Source organism: Vicugna pacos, chromosome 2 (genome assembly GCF_048564905.1).
Source record: "Vicugna pacos chromosome 2, VicPac4, whole genome shotgun sequence".
Lineage (NCBI taxonomy): Eukaryota > Metazoa > Chordata > Mammalia > Artiodactyla > Camelidae > Vicugna > Vicugna pacos.
The window spans coordinates 80,503,348-80,522,795 of NC_132988.1; the positions used below are offsets into that span (position 1 = coordinate 80,503,348).

The following is a 19,448-nucleotide window of genomic DNA, read 5'->3' on the forward strand; positions in this document are numbered from 1 at the left end:
TGGAAGTGCCGGCAGAGCAAGTGCTTAGAGGAAACCTTAGGTTAATTGAATGCAAATCTAATTTGGACCAACTGTGAAAAGGCAGCAAATCAAATAACCATTCAGCATTTAGCTCTCTGTCATTTGCCAGCTATCACATCAGCCCTGTCATAAAAATAGAATCAGCTGTGATTAGCTCATTTGTAAAGATCTTCAGTAATAAAGACTAGAACATATTTCCATGCAAACCATTCCCTTGTTTAACAGTACTTATTTATCCTGAAGTTCTTTCTCTAACACAGAGCTCTCTTTTTTTGACCCTCCTTTTTTCCTCCACTAGCCTCTGGGAAGATAGAAAGGTCACCCTTCGCCCTTCTTATCTCTTCCAACTGAATTTCCTTAGGCACATGCCTGGTCCAGTCCATCAGTTAGCACTTAAACTCAATTATCCTTGTGATTTGTTTCAAAGTTGCACAGCTTTACAACTGTGGAGTTCAACATCCTTGAGAATTACTTGACAGTGGTTAAGTCCAATGTTTGTTAGGAAAAAAATTCCAAGTATTTGAAGAGTTACTAGGTATACTACTGGTAGTCACCATACTTGTTTGGTGCTACTATATGTTTAACTCCTCTCTAATACCTGCTGATTTCATTTTTTGACAAAAAGAGAACAGCGTCCCTGAGATTTCATTGGTAACAACATCCAGCTAGGATTTAATAGTCTTATTTTGTTTTTATTGCATTGATTACATATCTTTATGGCTGAATTCTATTTATGGCAAGTGGTACTAGCTTTCTATTTCCAATTGTGATGTTAAGTTTTTCAAGTGAAGTTAAGCAGTTCAAAAATTTTTAGATATACAAGACCAGGAATTATGAAGATGGCACCTGCATCATTGAAGTTGGAGTAATACTCTATATTTTTTGTGAGCCTGCCAAATCTGACTTATCTGTGCCTATTTCTGCATTTGATAGAAGACAAAGATATGAAGCAGAGGGAATAATCTGCACAGTGGAAGAAGCCAGAGCTACAGTGGAATCTAACTGGGCTTAAACAATTCTTCAGGGATGTTAGGCTTAGATCCCTGACGTGTTGAATGCCAGTCTTTTAAGGTGTATGGATCACTGCAAGCCTCACCACATAGATCACTATATTTTGGAATGTCCCCTTACCTAAGAGACATTTGTTTTTTAAGAAGCAGGGAGATAAGGGGGAGGGTATAGCTCAAGTGGTAGAGCGCATGCGTAGCGTGCTTGAGGTCCTGGGTTCAATCCCCAGTATGTCCTCTAAAGATAAATAAACCTAATTGCCTCCCACCACCACCAAAATTAAATAATTAAATAATACTATAATAAATAAATAAAATATTTTTTAAAAGAAAAAAAAGAAACAGGGAGATAAAACTGATTTGTCATTTGCCTCCTTTCCCTGAATTCGGAGGGAATACTGATGTGTTTCATCTCTCAGCCCAGGCACGTTATCCGGTGCCTCTACATTCCAACATTTTCCTTAACTTCCCACAACTTCTATCCTAGCTTTCTTGCCACCAAGATTTTTCTTGACTGAACCACAGCTCTTATTACTACGTATTAATACATCTGCTTTTGTTGAACTTCATTTTCTTTATCCAAGGAAGTAGAGCACGTATTTCTTATAATTTCTTTTTCAAACAGTTTTGGTGTTTGTAAACATTGCAGTAAACTCAAAACATCAGTAATCTAGTTAAAGGAAACTGTTTCCCGTGCTAGTGGCTGGTTACACTCTGTACAGTCTAATTTAGGCTACAATTTCTAAAAGTAATATAACATTACTTATATTAAGCAAATAATATTAATTTCATGTATTTTCTGAATTTGTAATAATACAAAATTATGTATTTCTGTATTTCTATTAGATATAGGTCAAGGAATATTCATGCCTAATGATGTGAAATAAAAATAATATCTCTACTTAATAATTATTGCTTATAAAATTTGGTCATGTAATAAAGTGACAGGATGATATAGTAATTTTTAATACCCCAATTAATATTGTAGAAAAAGAAAATCACATTGCAAAATACATCAGATGGAATAAAACATGCCTTCCAGACAGACAACAGTAAGACATGCCAGTACCTGCTGCACCTCTGCTCTTCCCAGCATAAGTTCCAGCTGCAGATGAGAGCGAGACAGAGCAACCAAGATGCCCAGGATATTGGTAAGAAGCAAACTATGTCAGATGACTCCAAGGTACATGCATGATTTTTGCCACAAACTTTAAAAGATGTTCCATGCTTAGGATGAAAATTACAAGGTCAAGTTTATAAAGGTGTCACAAATGAAGCCAAGATTTCAACTTCATATTCATTTTGAAAACAATACCCCTGATCAGTCAGCAGTACCTGCTGAACTGTCTATTTTGTGCCTATTGTTAGGCTGTCTGATGTAAATATTATTAAAGTTTCAGTCATCTTTACCCACAGTAAACTGACACACTGTTTGGGAAGATAAGACCAACATACATGAAGCAATAGAGGGCCATGGTTCTAGTGACAGATTATATTGTACAATCTCTATAATCTACACTGCAAGAGGAAAGGGGGGATCAGAGGCTAGAGTATGTGATCGGTGGCACTTGAATTGGAATTTGAAGAACAAAAATAATAAGTAGGTTGAAGATAAATGGAAGGGCTTTCCAGATGAAGGAAAGAACATGGGAAACAAGGCAGGGGGCATGGGAAGTATGCACCCAGGGCAGGGAAGTTATATACCATCACAGTTTGGGGGTGACAGATCTCCCACTTGTCGGTTTTTCTTGGGTGCGTCCCTGTGCTGAGACTGAGATAAATAACCGCAGTACCCAATATAAGTGGTCAAGAGAGTGGTTTCAGGTCCTCTTGAAAAGGCACCAGCAGAAGAAACTAATTTAGCTCTGGAAAAATATCTCAATCAGAACTGAAATATTTAAATTTTACTCTGTAGGACCACATGTTGAGATTGAAGTTATAGAAAATCTAGTTCTGCAGAGTAAGTTCGTATAGATGTCAATGAAACACTCTGAAGAAGTTGATTAAAAATTTAAATTGACTAGCTCTGATGACCTTGTGCATCAGAGCCCTACGAATTCTTTATCTGAACTTTCTCACATCCTAAAATCTTATGGAAAATATATTCCCTGTAGGATCAGACTGGGGTGATGGCAACCTATGAATAGATGCTTCTCAGCCTTTCAGAATCCAGACGGTAGGGGCTATATACTTATTAAAAACGAAGATTCCAGAAACCTACCTGAAACTTGTTCACTTGCAGTCTTTGGGCACATGGTCCCTGGAATCTGCATTTTAACAGGCTTTCCTCAGTAATGATTTTTATGCATGCTAAGACATGATAACTACTGCTGCAAAGTAATCTTATCATTCCTTTTCTTTCACAGCTTTGCTCTGCTAAAAAATTGGTGCGCTCTTACATATATTTTCAAAGTATAGTGGAGTGTCAAGCTTACTAGAGCTATCTGTATTCCTACTTAGACTAACATTCTATTTGATACAAACCAGAATTGAACAGTTGAAGGTTATGTCATTATAGATTTGGTATAGTGTGCTGTAGTGAAGAGTCAGAAGACAAAACTATGAAGCCAGGTTTCCACCCTCAACATTTCAAATGATAGAGTGTAGTACTTAAGAGCCTGAACCGTGCAGCAAGACTGCCAGTGTTCAAACCCCTCTCTATTACTAGCAAGCTCTGAAACCGTGAGCAGGCTGTTCAGACTCTCTGCCTTAGATCCCCATCTGTAAAGTGATAATCATAATGATAATACCAATGTTGTAAGGTTATTGTGAAGATGAATTCATGTGAAAGTGCCTGGCACAGAATAAGTATTGAATAAATATTCATTATCATTATTAACATTACCATCATGAACATTGACCACTACTTCCCTAGTAATAGTAGTAGTAGCAATAGTAGGAGTGGAGTGACCTTAGGAAAGTGACTGACTTTTTGAAGTCTCATTCTCTTCATCCATGAGGTGGGAATGCTCTGTGCATCTCAGTTTTTCCCCAGGAACACAGCAACTACGCATCCTTAAACTGCTATGTGAAAGGACTTAAAGTGATATTATCTACATCTATTCCCAGATTTTTGTTAAACCTTCAAAGGAATTGTTCTCTGCTTGGAATCAGCTTAGAAGTAACCACCTGCCTACTTACTGTCTGCGCTAGACAAGTGAAAATAACTGGTGTTAACATACAGGAGGTTGATGGGCTAACAAGTGTATGTTGTTTCTTTAGAGTCACAGAATGTGGGTCCAAGAAAGCAGAGGGCATCAAGTTCACAATATTACTGATGAGGAGACAGGTTCAGAGAAAAGTGTCTCACTTAACCTCGTAGACGTCAAAGGAAGCTGGAACCCTGATCTCTTAATTCCTAATCCAATCCTTTTTCTATCTGATAAGTTTTCAAAAAACTAATTTGCATGGAATTAAATTAAGATTAATAATCATTTACTGCGTGCTTGCTACTTGTAAGATACTATGCTAGGTGCTATGGGTTAACGAAAATAAATGAAGCCCCTCTTCTCAAAAAGCATACAATTAAGTTGATGATATAAGGAAATAAAAAACAAACACAGGGGACTGAACAATAGCACAGTGTGGAATGCAGACTGAGTGTGGAACTAGCAAGCCTTTGAGTTCAAATCTGAAATGTTAGTAATAGGATGTGGGTTCATTCTAATGTCCTTTCCCATCCTGGTACTCTATGTTGGAGTCCTTTCCAGGTGTAAGGCAGTAGGACAGACCAGATAAGTGGATGGTTTATTATTCCATCCCATGAACATGTGCAGTATTTTAAGTTCTATCCAGGAGTTGGCTGTAAGTGCATTTATAAATAGCATAATCCTTGGTATGTTTGCAAACCAAATCTAACCTATACTGAACTGGCGGTCCTTATTCCTGCCAAAGTTTGGTACATTTTCCTTAAGGGTGAAGAAATCTATTGGGTATAAAGGCATTTCCTGGTAATTGAATCTGTGTAAGACTCAGTTTTGCATCTTCGATTAGGGTCTGCTCTCAGAGTAAAGAAAATAGAATTATTGTTATCTGCTTTAATAAGAACTCTCACTTTAAAGCTAAGATTATTCTGGGAATTTTAAAACCAAAGTCATCTTTTTCTTATCATGTGTTAACTTGGTGTCCACTTCTACTTCAGAAAAAGAATGTTGAATTTTCCTGGTGATGGTGAAACATGTTTATTTGAACTTCATTCTGATGTATAAATATTAAAGAGCTTCAGTGTTTCCCTGTCTGTTTACATTTAAGATGAAATACTGATTATTAATCTTCCTAGGAATTAGAAGATAAATGAAACAGAATCTAAAGATCTAAGTCAGCAACATCTGACATTTTCTTTTTAAAAACAAGTTTCACAGCTGTTTTACATAATGGTCAAGCTGTATTCCCATAGAGTGCAACACAGGGTTGGTACTTTCCATGAGGTGGGGCCAGACGGGGTGCCTTGTGATGTGGATTACTAATGTGTGAACAACTAAACCATCTGAAATTGTGTTCTCCTGGTCCTTTAAATACATGAAACGGTTTTGATGCCAAAATTGTGTGATGCAATGCTTTTGTTTATAGCCTCAAATGTTCAAATACTGACATGACGTTGGTTCTCACAAAATAGAATAGCCATTCACTTGTTATAAAGTATCTCTAAATTTAGCCTCTAAAAGAAGACCTTAGATACATATTTAGGAGTGACAGGAATTTAAGAACCCCAGCTCCTTAATCTTATTAATTAACAGGAACAAAAGAGAAAAGACATGTGTGATTCTCCTATGTCTTCTGTGCCTCAGGTAAATCATGAAAAGTCAGTAAGGTGGGAAAGTGGTATGGGCACAGTAATTGAAATGATAGAAAATTTGCCATAAAAGGGTTTTGCTTTTGGTTTGGGGTTTTTGTTTTTGTTTTGTTTTAGGGTTTTTTGGTAATAATTTTATTGAAACATAATTTACATACCATACAATTCACTCACTTAAATTAACAGAATTCAGTGATTTTAAGTATATTCACATTGTTAAGAGAGTTGTGCAAACATCACTACAATCTGCCATAAGCTTTTAAAAATATAATAAGAACTTTTCCTCTAGGCAAAATGTTCCTCTGAACAGCTTTTTTCAGGCATGCTCTCACCACGTCGGACCATGTTGGCAGATCCAGGTTTCCTCTCTCCCTCTCTCCATCCTTGGTATGCTGATATTTTAGCAGAGATACTAGTAGGGTTGAAATTTTCTCTGTCAAATGTCATTCTCATTTCTAGCTGAAAACTGTAATCGCTAATTTGGGGTCAGCAAGCCTGAATGAAGCCCAAACATTATTAGATCCAAGAAAATCACTCTGTGAAAGGAAATGCTGACCAGGCCCTGGCTGTGAGAAGGCTGCAAGGATGGAGAGATAGTAGAGAAACCAGGATCTTCCAACCCTCCTTTTTAAAATCCTTGATTGCCACTCTTTGAAAGCTACCTACTGATGCTGGCAATCAAAATGATTAAAAATTGCATGCTGGTTTTTCTATTTATTAAAATAGCTCTTCACATTAAGGTACTACAGTGATTCCGTCGTGTAAAGCAATCCTATTTCCTTGTAGAGAGAGCTTCGTTTAGGAGCCTGAATCTCCAAGCAGAGTCCATTAGAGGATTTAATATGGGACGAGCAATCAGCACTGGTAGTCTGGCCAGCAGCACCCTGAACAAACTTGCCGTTCGACCTCTGTCAGTCCAAGCTGAGATTCTGAAGAGGCTATCCTGCTCAGAGCTGTCGCTTTACCAGCCATTGCAAAACAGTGCCAAAGAGAAGAGTGACAAAGCTTCATGGGAGGAAAAGCCTAGAGGGATGAGTAAATCATACCACGATCTCAGTCAGGCCTCTCTCTATCCTCACCGGAAAAATGTCAGTGTTGACATGGAATCCCCTCCACAAACCATTGCGGAGTTGGTAGGAAAACCATTTCACCAGATGGCGAGACCTGAGACAGAATCTTTGGCAGGATTCACAAAACTTAATAAGTAAGAACATAATTAACTAACCCGAGCTACATATTTGTAAATTCTGCATTTCATACTTCTGTTTTTGTTTTGACGTTTTATTATTTTCACCATATATATATTTTTTTTTACATTGACACTTCCCCATCCTACCTTCCTCTTCCCTCTTTAGTTCAAAGTCTGTTGCAAGTTTAAATAGAAGCCCTGAAAGGCGGAAACATGAATCAGACTCCTCATCCTTTGAAGACCCTGGTCAAGCATGTGTTATAGGTCAGCATAAACGAGCCTACCTTCTTCCTCCCATCCCCTCTTACTCACAGTGACATGACTGAGATCACGCTAATTACTGAGAAACTATTTTTGGTTCTCTGTCCTAATTGCTAAAACTTTTTGTGAATATAAAACTTTAGGCTACTTAAAGTGTCCCAGGTGAAATCAAAAATTGATTTAACAAGTGATTGCCTCCTGACACAGACCATCACTTGGTTCTCTCTTGATTGCAGGTAAAAGCCATGATGGTCTTACTGAGAGAACCAGGCAGTCTGGTGCCAGGGTTTTGGAGAGCCTTCTGTAGGATTTTCCTTACAAGCCTGTGAGAGTAGACTCTACTGATGCTGTATTTTTTTAAGAAAAGTTTGTTTAGGGTACTTTCAGAATGGAATTGTCTCTGGAAAGAGATAGTTTTATGAAATGTGCCATAGGTGATTTGGTAGAAATTCTTAGTTGATTTAAGTTCTCTCAAGTTATCCCAGCTAGCTGGGGCCTATTAACTATTTAAGTGAAATAGAAGTTGTTTGTGTTTATAAACACAGACTACCTTATAAGATAAACAGTTAAGGATTCCTGTTGCTTTTTTGCATCTTAAAAGGATATTGCACGAGAAATCAGTCTTTTACAAGAGTAGACATTTAGGACACACGTCTGAACAACTACTAAAAATAGGAAACAGCTGGGGAGACAAAAGTTCACCAAGGATACCCTCTTCTATGGTCGTTTAATCAAATAATACTAATTAACTCTCCCTTAGAACTATGTTTGATCACTTAACCCTGATTATACAAAGTTAAGAAGTATTTTTCACCCTGTAACTGGATTGGGGATATGAGGATTAAATGAAGTCAAAAGAGAACTCTACCCTATAGTTGATAAATATTTATGTAAAACCATATTACTTTATTAACGTAGGTTTCCACAACTTTCAGAGATTCCACTGTCATCAATTTGAATTGAATTGGTTAAAAAAATATTTAAACAGATGAAAGATAAGATTCCATCCTGTAGGTTACCCTGTGTGTTGAAAATAGCCTAAAAAGACACTTCAATCTTTTATAAAATGATTTTCAAAGTATATTCCTATATAATGGGATCTCTTATAGGTTTCAAGCTATTTTCATTAGGAAGGCTTTGATCTACAGAAAAATCCATCACATATCGGAAGTAGAGCAGTAAATATTCCATAGAAAAACAAATAAAATAAGACTCAACCATGAAAGAAAATTTGTCTTCTGCATTTGTTTTGGGTTATGTTTTCTTATTAAATACTGATTTTTCTTTTAACATTTGAACAAACGCTTTAAAACTCAGTTTCATCATTTCATGCATGACACATCAGAATGTCATTGTCAGAAACAGTACATCTGTATTTAAATTTATTCTGCAAAACAAGTTACTATGCCTACCTGGACATTAAAAGTAGTTTAAAAAAAATAAGTCCATTATGGGAAGACATATTTTTCTGAGTGTAAATAAAAGAAAATGTTACTACTTTAATAGTTTACTGATTTTTATAAATTTATCAGAAGAAATTAATTCTATATCTAGTATCTGACCATTTTTTAAACTGTCTAATAATTTAATTTATACCACAGGAATGACCTTGCATAGTTCTGGAAATTCTTCATCCCAAGTACCCTTAAAAGAAAATGGTAGGTTTACGAAATGTTTCTCCTCATTTCCATCATATTTTCTCTTGTATCTTATAAGCTAGTTTTAGATGTAGTGATGGAGAGTTTTCAACTCTGTGCCAAGGATTTTAGGCCTTACACTAGAGTTGAATGAGAGTTGTGTTTTTCAGCATCTTGGTGATGTTATGGGACCTATAATTTAGACTAATGTTGATGAAGTAGAGAAATGATACATTTGAGATGAGGACACTAATTGGGAGGCTAAGATAGTGTAGGTAGGAGATAGTTTTATTGAAAAGAGTTTTAGCTGAGGCTGGTATTTTAAAGGGATGCTTGAGCTAAATCTTGAAATAAAAGGAGGATTTATTCAGGCCTAATGGGGTGGATAAGTATTCTAGACCAAGGGCATGGTGTGATCGGAGACATGGAGACATATGGGAAGACAACAGATTCCGGGAAATGCAATAGTCTCAGTGTGGAGGATTGTGGGGCCAGGGTGAAGCTCAGGAACTAAATGGAAACTAGCTTTGAGTCTTATCCTAAATCTTTTGGGGAGAATTTAGAGATTTTAAATATTGAGATTTGTAGTATAAGGAAAGAGACTAAGAGGAAAAAAAATCGTAGGAAAAAACTTTGGGCAGTGATTTGAAAGTCAGTGGATTCAAAATTTTTAGAATTTAGGTTACAGAATACTTTCATATACATTACCTTATGTAACTTTTCCAACTTTCATGGGTAGGAAGAATATTATTATATATTACTAATACTTACCTCCAAAATGTTTGTTTTACCCTCAAATTCTGAAAGTTGAAATAATCAGGAGCCTGATGAGAAAGAAGTATATATAATAATCAAAAGTATTAATATAATTAAGCTTGATAAAGCTTTAAGTTTAGTTCTCATTTTCCTGAGAGCCAAGGCAAAAAGGAAGGCATGAAAATTGGTTACACCGTATGAAACTGCTCTTTTTTTTAGGTCAGAACTGTCAATTTTGTATTTTTCTCATTCTCTAGTAGAAATATACATACCAGTCGTTCAAGAGAGGAAAATTTTGTTTAGAAGCAAAATTGTATCAGAAGGTAAATCTTTTTACTTTTACAACATCTTAAATACTCAGCAAATGAAGGATCTTTTTCATCTCATATTTTTACTATTTCCTCAAAAAAATCTGAAGGCATACTATTAAAGAAAAAGTCAGCTTATACTTGGGCCTAAATTGCTAAGACCTTGGAATATAGCTTTATATATAAATATATTTTCATGATGACCGAATGTCTTAATGCAGGCAAGTTAGAATATGTCTGTCCCTGAAGCAGGTCAGTTATTAACATGTCCATAGTGGTCGTACTTACTGGCTAACAGTTGCAGAGTGCTTACTGTGTGCCAAACACTGTTCCAAGCACTCATGTTCATCTCCCACTCAGTCCCCACAACAATCCTATGAGGCAGAACTAATGTTACTTCCTTTTCACAAATGAGAAGCCAAAGCACAGAGAGGTTGAGTTGTGCAGTAGGTCGTGGAGCTGGCAAGTGCCGGAGCCATGACTTGAATGCAGATGTGTTTCCAGTGCCCCATTCTAATCCACTCTTTAGACTGTCTCCCAGCATAGTAATGCCTAATGATTCATGAGATTATTGCTCCCAGCTAGACTTTTGAAATAAGCTAGATTATAATCTATTTAAGGGTGAGAACCTAAAATGTGTTTTTACCTAGGTTCTAGTGGAAAAGAATATGAACTTACACTGGATACCAAATGAGCAGTTATGTGCAGGTTATGGTCTGTTTAAACCTTAGACCCCTCTTCCCAGCTGCCCCGCAACCTACAGAGGGGCCAACCTACCTTCCCGTGGAGATGTTCCCCAGTTGGCTTGCAGACAAGTTTATGTGTACTTCAAAATTCTCTTTGAATCTGTCCAAGGACCCCTAAATTAGTGCTCTGTTGAGAACTGAGTTTTGACATAATAGAGCATGGCAAATTTGTTGTTCTAAATAAGATAACTGAGATCAGAAAGTTAGATTACTTGCCCATTAGTCAAATATAGGACTTTTTAATATTAAGTTATTTATCACAGTACAAGATCCGAAGGAATAAAATTAAATCTTAACCTTGTATGACTTTCAGAGACCCATAAAGAGGTCAAACTTGAAGGAGCAATATTCCATTGTATATGTATACCACATTTTCTTTATCCTTTCGTATGTTGAACACTTGGGTTGCTTTCATATCTTGGATATTGTAAATAGTGCTGCTATGAACATTAGGGAGTGTTTTTGTGTTTTCTAGATATATACCTAGGAGTGGAATTGCTGGGTCATATGGTAGTTCTATTTTTTGCTTTTTGAGGAATATTCATCCTGCTTTCCATAATGGCTGCACCATTTTACATTGCCACCAACAGTGTATGAGAATTCCCTTTTCTCCACATCCTTGACAACATTTGTTATTTGTAGACTTTTTGATGGTAGCCATTCTGATAGGTGTGAGGTGATTTCTCATGTGGTTTTAATTTACATTTCTAATGATTACCAGCTTTGAGCATCTTTTCATGTGCCTATTGGCCATCTGTATGTCTTCTTTGGAAAAATGTCTGTTCAGATCTTCTGCCCATTTTTTGATTTGGTTGTGTTTTGTTTTGTATTTTAATATTCAGTTGTATGAATTGTTTATGTATTTTGGATATTACCCCTTGTTGGTCATATCATTTGCAAACATTTTCTCCCATTTAGTAGGTTGTCTTCATTTTGTCAATAGTTGCCTTTGCTGTGCAGAATCTTTTAAGTTTAATTAAGTCTTATTTGTTTATTTTTGCTGCCTTAGGAGACAGATCCAGTAAAATAGTGCTACGATTTGTCAAAGAGTGTTCTGCCTACGTTGTTGTCTAGGAGTTTTATGGTTTCAGGTTTTACATTTAGTTCTTTCATCTATTTGGGGGTTATGTCTGTATATGTTACAAGGAAATGCTCTAATCTTACTATTTTACATGCAGCTGTAGAGTTCTTTCAGCACCACTTATTGAAGACACTGTCTTTTCTCCATTGTATAGTCTTGCCTCCTTTGTCATAGATTAATTAACCATAGGTGTGCTGGTTTATTTCTGGGCTTTCTATCCTGTTCCATTGATCTGTGTCTACTTTTGTGCCATTACTGTGCTGTTTTGACTACTATAGCTTTGTAGTATATAATCTGAAGTCAGAGAGGGTGACCTCTAGTTGTGTTGTTTTTTGTTTTGTTTTGTTTTTCTCTCAAGCTTGCTTTGGGAATTCAGGGTCTTTTGTAGTTCCACATTAATTTTAGGACTATTTCTCCTATTTCTGTGAAAAATGTCAGGGGTATTTTGATAGAGATTGCGTTAAATTTGTAGATTCCTTTGGGTAAGTAAGGCCATTTTAGTAGTATGTATTCTTCTAATCCAAGAGCATGGAATATCTTTCCATTTCTTTGTATCATCTTCAATTTCCTTTATTCAGTGATTTATAGTTTTCAGTGAATAGGTCTTTCAACTTGTTGGTTAAGTTTGCTCCTAGGTACTTCATTGTTTTTGATGCAATTTTAATCAATATTTTTTTTTTGCTTTCTCTTTTGACAGTTCATTATTAGTGTATAGAAAAACAGCAGATTTCTATATATTAATCTTGTGTCCTGCAACTTCACTGAATTCATTTATTGGTTTTAATAGTTTTTTGGTGGAGACTTTAGAGTTTTCTGTATAAAGTATCATGTCATCTGCACATAGTGACAATTTACTTCTTCTCTTCCAATTTAGATGCCTTTTATTTCTTTTTCCTGTTTGATTGTTGTGGCTACGACTTCTAATACTATGTTGAATAGAAGTGGCGAGACTGGGCCTTCTTGTCTTGTTCCTGAATTTAGAGGAAAGGCTTTCAGCTTTTTACCATTAAGTATGATGTTAGTTGTAGGTTTGTCATAAATGGCTTTTATTATGTTGAGATATGTTCTCTCTATACCAATTTTGTTAAGAGTTTTTATCACGGCTGGATGTTGAATTTTGACAAATGCCTTTTCTGTGTCTATTGAGATGATCGTGTAATTTTTTCTTCCTTTTGTTATGTGGTGTATCACATTGATTAATTTGCCAAAGTTGAACCATCCTGGCATCCCTAGAATAAATCCAACCTGACATGGTGTATGATCATTTCTGTATATTGTTGCATTTGGTTTGCTGATATTTTGCTGAAGAATTTTGCATCTATATTCATCAAAGATACTGTCTTATAATTTTTTTTTTTTGTAATGTCTTTGTCTGACTTTGGTACCAGAGTAATAGATGGTGGCCTCATAGATTGAATTTGGGAGTGTTTTGTCCTCTTCAATTTTGGGGAATAATTTGAGAAGGATAGGTCTTAGCTCTTCTTTATGTATCTGGTAGACTCCCCCTGTGAACTGTCCAGGCCTGGATTTTTGTGTGCTAGAAGTTTTTGGGTTTTTTTTTTTCTTTTTCTTTTTAACAGATTCAATTTCTCTACTACTGATCAGTCCATTTCTTCTTGACTTAGTCTTGGTAGGCTGTATGTTTCTAGAAATTTGTCAATTTCTTCTAGGTTGTCCAATTTGTTGACAGATAACTGTAATATTCTCTTATGATTTTCTGTATGTCTATTGGTTGTTGTTTCTCCTCTTTCATTTCTTATTTTGTTTATTAGGTTCTCTCTTCTTAGTAAGCCTGGCTAAAAGTTTATCAATTTTGTTTATCTTTCCAAAAACTAGCTCTTGGTTTCATTGAACTTTTCTATTGGTTTGTTTGTTTTGGTTTGGTTTGGTTTTTTGTTTTGTTTTGTTTTGGGGTTTTTTTTGTTTTTTTGGGGGGGTTTTTTTTTGTTTGTTTTTTTGGTCTCTATTTAATTTATTTCCTCTCTGATCTTTATTATTTCCTTCCTTCAGCTGACTTTGAGGTTTGTTCTTCTTTTTCTGTTTCCTTTAATTGGTAGGTTAGGTTGTTTATTTGAGATTTTTCTTATTCTTAATGAAGGCCTGCACTACTATAAACTTCCCTCTTAGAATTGCTTTTGCTATGTCTCATAATTTTAGAGAATTCTGTTTCCATTTTCATTTGTCTTGAGATATTTTCAGATTTTCTCTTTGATTTCTTCAGTGATCCATTGGTTTTTTTTTAGTAGCATGTTGTTTAGTCTCCACGTGCTTGTTCTTTTCTCATTTTTCTTTCTGTAATTGATTTCTAGTTTCATACTATTGTGGTAGGAAAACATGCTTGATATAATTTCTCACCTCTTAAATTTGCTGAGAATTGTTTTGTGGCCTAGCATGTGATCTGTCCTGGAGGCTGCTCCATGTGCTCTTGAAAGGAATGTGTATTTTACTGTTTGGGGAATGTAATGTCCTATATATATTTATTAAATCCAATTGGTCTGTTGTATCATTTAAGACTACTGTTGCCTTATTGATTTCCTATCTGGATGATCTATCTATTGATGTCTGTGGAGTGTTAAAACTCTCTAATCAGACAAGGGGGCTCATCTCCCCTGTGTAGGACCCCCAGGACTGGAGCACCCAATCTCTGGCTCTTACCACTTTTTCCTCAGAATGGGTCTCTGCACATGTATTCTCACTTTTCTTCTGAGTCCTCTCTTCCAGGAGCACAGAATAATGTAAAATTGGTTTACAGTGTTTCTTGTTTTATTATAATTTAGGATTACTATATAATTGAAAATTGACTATTAGTTGGATTTGCCACCTTCTTCCCTGTCCAAACCACAAAATAAGATCAAGCACCAGATTCTTAACAAAAACAAAACAAAACAAAACATAAAAAATACCTCATGTGAAAAAGCTTGTTCAGGTGCAAAGTAACTTGGTACAGATAGTTAAAGAAGCTTTTTCCTCAGTATTAAAACTGATTATTGTCTTTTTGAGTACTCTTAATTCCTACTTATAAAACGTTATACAGAAGATTTTAAAACACACTTTGTTTAGTTGGATGTCAAGTACCAGTGTAATTTTAAATGCTAGTGGCTTTTGTTTTGAGGCTTTTTTAATCTAAGATTTAATTACAATACATACAAAGTTGAAATTGAGAGTGCTCACAAAGGATTCAACAGATACAGAAATCAGCCAGAAACAAGATTGAGTCAAATAATTTAAAAACCAAAAGGAAATTAAAGTTTATCTAAACCAAGCCTTTTCATTCTATAATTGAGTTAAATGAGTCCCAGAAATGTTATGTGGCTGCAGTGCACTCAGCTAATTTGTGCCAAAGTTCCCATTATGATCCCCCTTACCTGCCTCAGGAGCAGTTAGTATATTAGGTAATATAATAGTGAAAAATACCTCTCTTTGTTTTTATATCAGTATAGTGTTACTGACCCATCCTCCCCAAGGTTTGAAACGGGTCTTTTTATCCCTTGAGTTAGTGATGAATTTATCCAGCCTCCTCTACCAGTATTCCAGTTCCTCTTAGAATCAGTGGCATGGAGTTGCCTGATAGTTGACAAGGGTCTGCATCTATAACCAAGAAACTAGTTTGTCTTGCAAAAAGAATCATTGATTTCACTTAAATTGATCATATGGTTTTGGCCTTATCACAAATATACTTTTACTAAGAAATTCAAGTAGTTTTCTCATAGATAACGTCTATAGTTAGTATCCATAGTTATTCTAGTTAGAGACTGAATATGTCCACATGAACCTTATGAGAGATGAGAAAGGCAACATTGGAACAACAGTCTCTAATGCAGAGAGGGTGTACATTTAATTTCTAACTTACATATTTATCAATTATTCTTAAGATATTTCCCAGGTAAACATTATTGAGAACGACACCAGCATATAAGAAGTGTTATTACTTCAAGAAGTTGATTTCAGCCTCTTTTTAACATTAAAATATTTGCAGAATTTGCTGTGGTCATGAAGTGTATTAATGGGAAAAGAATTCTTTTAAATATAAAAATATGTATTCCTTGAATTTTACTGCTTGTTTCTGTGAGGTAATTTAACTCAGAAATGTATTGGCACTTGAGATATCTAGCTCCTCACTTTCAGTGATTCATAAATTCTGTATTTTTAAGTTTACTTGGATTCTCCTGTACCTCAGATACTTACTCATTTTTTTTTAACCAGTGGTAAAATATTTTGATTATCTGTGTGAATACAAGACAAGACAAGTAGGAATTCAACATGTACACAGTACTGTCTAGTAACATGTAGCTCCACACCAACATCCTTCCTTCTTTCCCAACACGAATAAGTCACTTTATATTGGAGTGGGAAGGGGGGAGGGGGGCACTGAGGGAGGATCCTGTTAAAAAGAGGAGGTTAGCAAAGCTTCCCCTTTCCAAAAGAATATTCAGTTCCATCTACTCAAATCTTGTGCTCCAGCCATGCTAATCTGTGATATTTTCCCAGAATCTTTTCTGCCTTTTTTCCACCTCAGCTTTTGTTACTGCCTTACTTGTTACGTACAACCCTCTCCATAATCCACTTATTAAAACGCTACCTCATTTCCTTGAACTCTTTATTTCTGGCAGGAAGAAACCTCTCCTTTCAGGTCTGACTCATGGCTTCATAATACAGCTATTTCTTTAAAATCTTAACATTCTATTTATCAGTCAGGTTCATATATATTATGCTAGCAGCTTTCTTATACATTGTCTCTATTTTCCCCAATTGCCTAATGAGGGACTTTCACAGGACAATTGTTAAGTAAATATTTGAAAGATGAAAAAAAGTTTAATTAATTAATGTTTAAATCTTACTGATGAATCCTTGAATACAGAGAGCCCAATCTGTTGCTTCTAGTTAGGAAAGTGAATACACAAAAATACTGCACAGTTACAATTTGCATGTGTGTCTCTGTGTGGGAAACATTTTAATACACACACAGACACACACACACACACACATGCACACAAGCGATCGAGGTGATGGCTGCGTTGAGTTCTTCTGAAACCACTCTCCTTGGCTTTGTAGGTGGTGGTCTTCCCTCTGTGCACACACGTCTGTATCCAAATTCCCTCTTCTTATAAGGACACCAGTCATATTGCATTAGGCCCATCCTAAAGACCTCATTTTAACTTAAATTTTTTTTTAAAAACCTATCTCCATGTATGGTTAAATTCTGAGGTACAGAGAGGGCTTCAATATATATATGTATTCTGGGGAAAGGGAGGAGGAACCCAGTTTAGTTCATAACAAGAACTAAGTGGTAAGTTCTAGGTTCATTGTGTGTGTGTGTGTGTGTGTTTAAATGCTCTTGATTATTAAGTAAATGAAGTAATTTTAACATGACAAATGGCATATTTATTGGTTTAATTTAGGAGATATTTGTGAATGATCAGTTTACTGAAAAAAAAAAAAAACCTAAGTGGAAATAAGAAAAAGTGAATTATAGTTCTGATGCCAACATTCACTGAATTTATTTGACTAGGATTTATTGAGTACTTACTTAAGGCATTTTGCTGGGCAGTGATACTGGCTATAATGTTGAGCAAGCCCTGAACTATTATTTCTCATCTGCAAGACAATGATTAGAAATCTCTTTAACTTACCTCATGAGATTGTTCCACAAATAAAATAAGAAATAAATGAAAGTCCTTTGAGAGTGTAAATGTGCTAGCCAAGTCATTATTAATAATTAAAAGAATAAATCCAATTTTTTCTTTTTGTTTCACCCTACAACTTACTATGAGCATTTTACTCTTCATAAGTAGAAATGCCAGCCACTTATTAGTGGGGAATTCTTTTTTTTCCCCCTTTTTTCAGGGAGGAGGGTGCCTAAGTTTATTTATTTATTTGTTTTAAGGAAGGTCCTGGCCTATATGCTAGGCGGGCACTCTACCACTGAGCTATACCCTCCCCCTCAGTGGGAAATTCTTAACATATTGAGTGTTGTCAAATTCATTGTAACAGAAAGACGTGGGGTCTGACCACCTTAGTTTAGGGTTCACCTCTTGCCTGTACTAGCTGAGGAAACCTGCGCAAATCATTTAACCTCTTAAGATTTATTTACTCATTTGTAACTGAAATATACTCATTTCACAAGTTACTAGTTATAAGGAATAAATATGATAGCATATAGTCATTTGGTAAACTATAAATCACTATCAAAATATAAAATAATGGCATTATATTATTTAAAATATGTTAAAGTGATGCAGCAATCCATTAATGAGCTGTTATTTAAATTGAAATGAGCAGTGTCAATGCCTAAGTATATTATGTTTACTTTATCTTAAAATTGTTCATTTCCAATAGATGTGCTACACAAAAGATGGAGCATAGTGTCTTCACCAGAAAGGGAGATCACTCTGGTGAACCTGAAAAAAGATGCAAAGTATGGCTTAGGTAAGTCACTAAGATTGTAAAAGATCTGAGAATTGAAAGAGAAAAAGTGGATCGCGTAGTGTTGGCGTTGAGGCACCGGCCACTCTGCCCATCTGCATCCCCTAAACCCACACGGCCAGCCAGGAAATGCCAAAGATGAAATGCTAACAAGCAATATTTCCACCAAATTTAAGTCCCATCTCACATGCATTACCTACTAAATCGTATTTGCTATGAGTCTGCACATCTGTGTGTCAAGCAGGGTAGTCATTAGTCCTTGAAAGCACCAATAGCACGAAGATCTTTTTTTTAAACTTATTTTTTATTGAGGTATAGTTGATTTACAATAATACATAAGTTCCAGGTATATAACATAGTGATTCACAATTTTTTTAAACATTCTTTTATTGAGTTATAGTCATTTTACAATGTTGTGTCAAATCCCAGTGTAGAGCACAATTTTTCAGTTATACATGAACATACATATATTCATTGTCACATTTTTTTTTCACTGTGATGATTCACAATTTTTAAAGGTTATACTCCATTTATAGCTATAAAATACTGGCTATGTTCCTATGCTGTACAGTATATTCTTGTAGCTTATTTATTTTATATATACCAGTTTGTACCTCATAACCTCCTACCCCTATGTTACCTCTCCCTGTGAAGATCTTTTTAAAATGTGCTGTTTCACAGGATTTCAAATTATTGGTGGAGAGAAGATGGGAAGACTGGATCTCGGTGTATTTATTAGTTCAATCACCCCTGGAGGACCAGCTGACTTGGATGGATGCTTAAAGCCAGGTACTTTAAATTTAGGAAATTTCTAGATACTTACTGACAGGCATGAATTTGCAAGACAGTGAAAGTAGAACTTCGGCAAAACAAAAATAATGAAGGGAGGTGACATTTCTAAGATTTAGCGTGAATTTCTCTTTATTGCTGAAAATACTGGACTGTCTGTTGTTACAGGGGACCGTTTGATATCTGTGAATAGTGTCAGTCTGGAAGGGGTCAGCCACCATGCTGCAATTGAAATTTTGCAAAATGCACCTGAAGACGTGACACTTGTTATCTCTCAGCCAAAAGAAAAGATACCCAAAGGTAATGCTGTGCCTGTCTCTTAGCTGTATGTTCTATCTCACTTTCCACAAGAACTTCAATACCTTGAACAATAAATTGGGTTTAAGCTTCTTATATTCTTTCAGGAAATGTGGTATGTGCAGTTCTGATTGCTTTAAT

The 19,448-nt window shown here is 35.6% G+C and overlaps 1 protein-coding gene across 13 annotated transcripts in view; it reads left to right on the forward strand.

The window, feature by feature from the left end:
• PTPN13 (protein tyrosine phosphatase non-receptor type 13) overlaps positions 1–19,448 on the forward strand; it is a 178,684-nt gene that overhangs the window by 114,595 nt on the left and 44,641 nt on the right. For 8 of the 13 annotated variants that reach the window (XM_072942794.1, XM_072942828.1, XM_072942809.1 and 5 more), the window contains 8 exons: positions 2,017–2,179; positions 6,607–7,024; positions 7,176–7,273; positions 8,872–8,928; positions 9,921–9,986; positions 18,135–18,224; positions 18,903–19,010; positions 19,179–19,310. In XM_072942794.1, the coding sequence (XP_072798895.1) occupies positions 2,017–2,179; positions 6,607–7,024; positions 7,176–7,273; positions 8,872–8,928; positions 9,921–9,986; positions 18,135–18,224; positions 18,903–19,010; positions 19,179–19,310 (1,132 nt within the window). The remainder of the gene's footprint in view (positions 1–2,016; positions 2,180–6,606; positions 7,025–7,175; positions 7,274–8,871; positions 8,929–9,920; positions 9,987–18,134; positions 18,225–18,902; positions 19,011–19,178; positions 19,311–19,448) is intronic. The other 5 variants (XM_072942812.1, XM_072942819.1, XM_072942837.1 and 2 more) reach the window with 2 other exon arrangements.